The sequence below is a fragment of the Carassius carassius genome, chromosome 19, assembly GCF_963082965.1.
Source record: "Carassius carassius chromosome 19, fCarCar2.1, whole genome shotgun sequence".
Lineage (NCBI taxonomy): Eukaryota > Metazoa > Chordata > Actinopteri > Cypriniformes > Cyprinidae > Carassius > Carassius carassius.
Genome location: NC_081773.1, coordinates 17,517,994 through 17,525,624, shown reverse-complemented (window position 1 = coordinate 17,525,624; position 7,631 = coordinate 17,517,994). Strand labels below are relative to the sequence as shown.

The 7,631-nt window shown below is 34.9% G+C and overlaps 2 protein-coding genes across 2 annotated transcripts; both read right to left on the bottom strand.

Annotated features, from left to right (window-relative positions):
• Positions 1 to 1,809: 1,809 nt before the first annotated feature.
• On the bottom strand, positions 1,810 to 2,724 carry LOC132095240 (gamma-crystallin M2-like). The gene is made up of 3 exons (XM_059500062.1): positions 2,586 to 2,724; positions 2,220 to 2,462; positions 1,810 to 2,118 (listed from the first exon to the last, which is right to left on the bottom strand). Exons 1-3 carry the CDS (start codon positions 2,589 to 2,591, stop codon positions 1,846 to 1,848), a joined length of 522 nt encoding a protein of 173 aa, XP_059356045.1. The 5' UTR covers positions 2,592 to 2,724; the 3' UTR covers positions 1,810 to 1,845.
• A 1,840-nt stretch (positions 2,725 to 4,564) lies between these two features.
• Positions 4,565 to 5,469, bottom strand: LOC132095238 (gamma-crystallin M2-like). Its single transcript, XM_059500060.1, has 3 exons — positions 5,395 to 5,469; positions 5,059 to 5,301; positions 4,565 to 4,871 (listed from the first exon to the last, which is right to left on the bottom strand). Exons 1-3 carry the CDS (start codon positions 5,401 to 5,403, stop codon positions 4,599 to 4,601), a joined length of 525 nt encoding a protein of 174 aa, XP_059356043.1. The 5' UTR covers positions 5,404 to 5,469; the 3' UTR covers positions 4,565 to 4,598.
• Between the last annotated feature and the right edge of the window lie 2,162 nt (positions 5,470 to 7,631).

Here is a 7,631-nt window from a genome sequence, read left to right as displayed (position 1 = left end):
TCAATAAGCACTTCACTATGGCTGGCCATACATTCCACCTGGCTGCATCTACCCGGCCCAACCATACAGCATCTACGTTAACACCTGGTTCTAACCACCCACAATTCTCTTTTGCTGAAATTCAAACTGAAGATGTCTTGTGAGAGCTACAAAACCTCAACCCACACAAATCAGCTGGACATGACAATTTGGACCCCTTCTATTTGAAAATATCAGCTGCAATTATTGCTTCACCCATTACCAGCCTGTTCAATCTCTCACGTGTTTTATCAGAGATACCTAAAGACTGGAAAGTTGCTGCAGTTGTTCCCATATTCAAAGGTTGGGACCCTACAGACCCAAACTGTTACCGACCCATCTCCGTCCTGCCCTGCCTTTCAAAAGTCAAGTCAACAAACAGATAATAGGTCATCTCGAGTCACATCATTTCCTCTCTGATATGCAATCTGGCTTCAGAGCTGGTCATGGGTGCACCTCAGCAACACTAAAGGTCCTAAACGATGTTATAACAGTTCTTGACCAAAAACAACATTGTGCTGCTGTTTTTATTGACTTGGCCAAAGCTTTTGATTCTGTCAATCACAGTTTTCCTTTTGGAAAACTTAAGGCCCTGGGGTTTCTCAAACACGTGCCTTTCTTGGTTTTCTAATTATTTCACTGACAGATTTCAGTGTTTTAAGTCTGAGGGACTGCTGTCTGAGCCTCTGGCTCGATTCTTGGCCCGATGTTATTCTCTGTTTATAATAATGATGTCGCTCATGCTGCAGGCAACTCTCTTATTCATCTCTACGCAGACAACACCATTCTGTACACTTCAGGCTCAACATTGGAAAACAATTTAGAAAAACTCCAAAAGAGTTTTGAAGACATTCAGTTAGCCTTCTGTGATCTTCAATTGTCTTTAAACTCTAGTAAAAAAAAAATGCATGATTTTTAATCGGACACATTCTGTATCTTCGGGCCCAATAAACATCACCACCCTGAATGGATCTAAGCTGGAATATGTGGAGAAATACAAATACCTAGGGGTCTGGCTAGACCCCTCACTTTCCTTTCAAACCCTTCCTCTCTAGACCCTTCAAAAGCCTGCACCTCTTTTGGCCGCTCTTCTTTTAAATTTTCTGCTGCAAATGATTGGAACACTTTACAAAAGTCTCTCAAATAAGAATCTACTGTTTTAATCACTACTTTTAAAGTTTTACTCTCAAATTTACTGAGGGACCATTGTACATGTTGATGCTCTTTGTGAACAAAGCCTTATGTATTTTTTGCGCATTCAACTGAATGGCTGTCATTGCATGTATTTGCCCATTATCAGTTTATCTATGTTGGACTATACTATTATCCTACTGCTATTTTTCTTGCACTGCCATTTTACATTTTTAAACTATTAGGTTTTTAAATTTTTATTTTTATACATTGTCCAGTATTTTTAACTGAATCTGAATGTCTTCTATATTTATGACTGTGTATTTGAATGTCAGTATGTTATGTGTAACTTCATGTTGCCTTGTACCCTGCATCTTGTCGCGGTTGCAAATGAGAACCTGTTCTCAACCGATTAACCTGGTTAAATAAAGGTCAAATAAAAATAAAAAAGAAAGAAGCTTATAAAAATAAATTTTTACTTAATATACATCTGGGTATTGCACTTTATTGTGTACTGAGTAAACTGAGTAAAACAACATTTAAAATGATAAGCTGTTATTTTTGTTTCAAATACATTTTTGAAAAACTTAAACTTTTAATCCTGTGTTTATTTTTTTATTTTTTATTTTTTTAGTGGCATTAATGATTTTCAGGACGATGTTTATTGTTGTAGAGAAATTATTTTATTTATTAACACTAGTACCAGGAGTCCATGATGCGCCTCATGCTCATGAATCTCATGCCACCCATATTACTGAAGCTCCTGTACTCTCCAGGCCCGAAGTACCACATTCTGCCTTTGTAGTGGGGCTGCTCATAGAAGAGCCAGTGGCCTTCCATCACATGACAGGACTGGCAGTTAGACATGCGGTAACGGTCCATGATGCTGTCACAATCATCCATCATCTCGTACATCTGACCCATGAAGTTCTCCCTCTCATAGATCCTCATTCTGTAGGATCCCCTGTACTGTAGAGGAAGATAAGTAATTTCAGTTTTTCAGCCAAAAAAAAGTTAAAATAAATCTATTTATGTTTATATGTTATCTTACAAGCTTAAACTGAGCTCACCATAGGGATGGTACGGCAGGACCTAATGCAGTTGCTCATTCCAAACATTGACATGTAATCGGCATAGTCTCCTCTCCTAAAGAAATACTGATTTCCCATGTAGTTGGGATGATCATACATCATCCAACATCCACTCTCCACTCTGCAAGAGTGACAGCGGCTCATGTAAGAGGAGAAGTCACCACAGTCGCTCATACACTCATAAGAGCGACCCTGGAAGTTCCTGTCCTCAAAGAAAGTGACCTGAAAATTCAAATATAATATTTTAGTTATATAAAGCGAAATACACCAAATAAAAAATTAATAAAATAAAATAAATAACTGTGTGGAAATCGATGTGGAAATCAGTGCTGGAACAAGATTTACCTTCATGTTTGCACTGACTGATCCTCAGTAGTTCCACAAGAGAGAAGCTGAAGCTGATTCTGCTTGTTGAATGACTGTCACCTGTGCTTTTATACTAGACCAAGACTAAAGGCTACCGGGCCTCTATTGTTAGCCAATTCCTGACTGTGCAAGTTGGCATAGAGGTCATTCCAGCTAAAGCTCGTCATGTAGTTCTTAGCACTCGCATTTATTAAAATACTTCAGAAGTTTAAACATTTCTAGTATTCTGTATTAACGACATAATTACGAACAAAAGAATAACAAACAACCCAAAATTATTTCTCTCAACTATTTCTGTGATATATTCAGAGTTAAAAATGAGCTTAGCTTTAGTTACTAACCTCATATGTAGTTTTATAAAATACAGCACTTCTACTGTTATCAGTACTTTTATACAATCCATAATTAATGCTTTTGATATTATGGGGAAGCTTGCGACTTATAGTTTGTTTTGCAAATGTTGTTTTCAGTGTTTGGTATATACAATCATATCCAGTGTCATACAGTGTCCCTTTGCTAAGTTCTGCCTTAATGTTGTTGATGACTGATTCATATCAATAACTCAAGGACAGACAAAATGCAAAAACTATTTCTTGTTGTTGTTTGTTCTTTATTTTTTTTCCTTCTTCACACTGTAAACATTTTAGATTTTTGAAAAATACAAACGGTGTGTTAAAGCCAGCTAAACATATTTCACACCAATAAAAGCACTTACATTTGCACCAGTTTAAATCACTGATAGTAACCTAACATCATTTAATTTACACTCTTAAAAACAAAGGTGCTTAAAAGGTTCTTCACAGCGATGCCATAAAAGAACCATTTTTGGTTCCACAAAGAACCATTCAGTCAAAGGTTGTTTAAAGAACCATCTTCAAAAAGGTTCTTCTATGGTTTCGTGAAGCACCTTTATTTTTATTAATAGTGTATGTACTGATTTAGGTCATTGTAGCATCAGTCATAACAAAAAAAGTTCACAGTACCATAGTGATTGTGATGTAAGAAACATTAGGATATGTTCTGTTCACTTAGACTGATATATGAGTTGTAATTGTTATCAAATGAGACTTTTCACTTTTAAGTTGACTGTGAGAAGCATTTTTATTTGCAAATTATAGTTTATAATCATATTACTGCTTCTAAACATGCTATGCAATGTCACAAATAATTCCAGTCTACGTAACAATATTTGAGATTATACTAATGTTTTTATTAGCCTGTGCTTTCTATCAACTACGTATTGCCCTTTTGAGGCCTTTAGTTGTTTAACTCTTTCCCTATCAACATTATATCAGCATTAAAAAGCATGACCAGCCACCACCAGCATTTTTGATCATTTTGACAAAACTTTAATGTCTCCCAGAACATGCAGTATGTCAAAAGAGTGTGTGCTTTTAAGCAAACCCATTTTATTCTAGCTTCATGCATTCCTTTTTTATCAACACTTAAATGTAAAAACAAACAAACAGACAAACAAAAAAACAGTTTGAACAAAAAGATTAGAAAATCATGTTTCTGTCAATGACTATGTCTGGATTGGTGATCGAGACCAATATGGAGTAGATCACTTCCATCAGCAACCCCTAAGCTTGCACAGTCCTGTATGAATTCTTGGGTCAACATTTCATTTGGGTAACGTTAGGCAGTTTAGATTTGTGTGCTGTTTAATGTTTAATGATCACATTATTTTATACATGCATCTGCTTGCATGTTATCGCTTGTTTCTGCTTCTTTGTCTGTTTTGATCAGGAGATTTTGTACTCTTTCAGATGTGTAATAGTGCCCCCTACCATATATCAGTGAAAACACATCTGTCTGTCAATGCCGGGGAAAGACTTAATAACAATTATCATGAAAAACTAACCAAGAAAAATTTATTAGCATTCAACGTGTAAATTATTTTGTTAATTAAAGTGTGTTTTGTGCAATACTAATTTTTACAACACAAGGTTTGCTTTTGTAAAGAAATAATTTTATTGAAACACTAGAACACTAGTACCAGGAGTCCATTATACGCCTCATGCTCATGAATCTCATGCCCCCCATATTACTGAAGCTCCTGTACTCTCCAGGCCTGAAGTAACACATCCTGCCTCTGTAGTGGGGCTGCTCATAGAAGAGCCAGTGGCCGTCCATCACATGACAGGACTGGCAGTGAGACATGCGATAACGGTCCATGATGCTGTCACAATCATCCATCATCTCGTACATCTGACCCATGAAGTTCTCCCTCTCATAGATCCTCATTCTGTAGGATCCCCTGTACTGTAGTGGAAGAGAAGCCCATCAATTATTATTTTTTTAACCCCAACCAGAGTTTAAATGTACACATACATCTTAGATTATGTTTCTGAAAAATCTAAATATAATTGTAAATTGAACACTCCTTCAAGACAATTGTCCCGAGTGTATTGATTTAATCCAAACACATCCAAATATTCATGGAACTCACCATAGGGATCATACGGCAGGACCTGATGCATTCATTCATTCCAAACATAGACATGTAATCAGCATATTCGCCCCTCTTAAAGAAATACTGATTTCCCATGTAGTTGGGATGATCATACATCATCCAACATCCACTCTCCACTTTGCAAGAGTGACAGCGGCTCATGTAGGAGGAGAAGTCACCACAGTCACTCATACACTCATAAGAGCGACCCTGGAAGTTCCTGTCCTCGTAGAAGATGACCTGAAAAGTCAGAATTATTCTTTTAGTATTTTAGAGTTACATTATGAAATTAATTTAAATCAAATGTAAAATTGTTGTTGGAATGAAATTGACCTTGCCCATCTTGGTTGCACTGGCTGATTCTCAGTAGTTCCACAAGGGAGAAGCCGAAGCTATTTCTGCTTGTTGACTGACTGTCACCTGTGCTTTTATACTAGACCAAGACTAAAGACTACACCCTGTCTATTGTCTGTCAATTCCTGACTTTGCGAGTTCAAATAGAGACCATTATAACTAAAGCTTATTATGTATATGTTAAAAACATATTTGTCATGATTCGAGCATTTCTTATTTTTATTAAATAAAGGATTGAAACACACCTGTTAAGCTGATATTTTCTTCTTATATGCCAAAATATAGTAAGGTCTAGTATAGTATAGTATAGTAGTATAGTGTGTAGTGTAGTGTACTATAGTATTCAATATTTGTAAAGCAAATAACCAAAGCTAAAATTTCACTTAACCAAATATTTCTTTTCTGAATTGGATCTATATTTTTGTAGTAAACTGAGTTAATCCCTTCATTTCTGTTTGTAGCACAATATTAGATATTTTAATGTGAGCACACTCAAAGTCATTAAGTGATTTTGTGAAATGTTTGAAATATTTTGTACCACATTTAAAAAGTGTTTACTGCAAATCTCCTCACAAACAAAACTAAAACTTTTTAGATGTATTAACACAGCAGATAATTTGCAGTTAAATGGGGAATAAATTGTGTAAAAACTGTTTTCATTTAGAAATTGCAAGTAAATTTTACAATTACAAAGAAACGGCAACATTGAATTAAACATAACATTTTGAAGTAGAACAAAAAAAATATTTGTTTTATTAATAAATTGAAGTGTAATATTTTGTGTATGCTTTTTGATTTGCCAATTTGAATTGATTTGAAATAAGTTTGGTTAGCTGATTGCTTTGTCTCAGATGGAGAAATAAAAAACGTGTTTTACTCCTATTGAGACAAATCAAGTAACTCAATAAAAATTATTATTAGTAGTATTAGTAGTAAATCCAATAAAGCAGTTTCCCTAAGATAACCTCTATTTCTTTTTGGCATCTGTCAAGATGTAAGAAATAAGTTTTTTTCTAAAAACTGTCCTGACAAGATTGTGGTTGGAATATGTTTGACAGCATGTAAAGAGAAATATGAACAAAAAGGTTAAAATAAAATAAAATAGATTTATTTGGAAACCACACACTTCTTTGGTTTTCACTTGTTAAATTTAGAAGCTATGTTAAAGATTCATTGCAGTTGTAATATAGTGAATGAAATCTATGTATGATATTTTTTGTTGTATTTTATATTTTTTGATCTTGATAGCCCCAGTTCCCATTATTTTACATTGTATGGAAAAAGAACAGCCAGGAGACTCACAAAAACTCATTTTGTGTGCCCCAAAAGAAATAAAAAAATTGAGATTTTGGAACAAAATGTGCTTCAGTAAATAATGGCATACCTACAGTATGCATTTGTATGTGTATTATGTTCCACAATTTGCTCAAATTCAGATATTTTCAATTCAAGTTTATTTGTATAGCGCTTTCCACAACACAAAATGTTACAAAGCAACTTTACAGAAAATTACTTTTCTACAGTATATTTAGTAGTAGCTTATCAGTGGTGACTGTTAGTTAATGTACATATTGCAGAAATGTGTGGAAAAATCAATTAAGGATGTACTCAAACAGAAGATGAACACTATTCACAGCAATTATTATATTTTGCTATCAAACTTATAGCAAAATTTGGTTGTTCTGTCTGTTGTTTCAGGGTTGACATCATCTGAGGTCCTCTGAGGGGTTGGCATCATCTCTTTTCAGGTGTTCTGGATCCAGACTGAAGCTTGTGTAAATCCTAGTTACCACGGGAGGTCAATCCTGTGGCAGAAACAGAGAAACAAATAGAGACATAATTAGCAGAGCTGCTGTTCCAACCTAGTAAAATTAATTAGTTTAACCCAAGTAAATATTTTCATAATAATAATGTGCATTTGATTTGATATAACTGTAGTACAAGATTATGAGATGCATTATTTGAATGCTTGGCCAAAGAGATGTGTCTTTAATCTAGATTTAAATGGTGAGAGTGTGTGTGTGAACCCCAAAAGTTTTATCAGGAAGGCTATTCCAGAATTTGAGAGCCAAATGCAAAAACTTAGTGGACTTTGCTATCCTAGGTACTACCAAAAGTTCAGAGTTTTGCAACCTTAGAGAGCATGATGGATTGTACTGTGGTATGAGACTACGCAGGAGTTAACCCATTAAGAGCCTTTGGTAATAATATTTTGT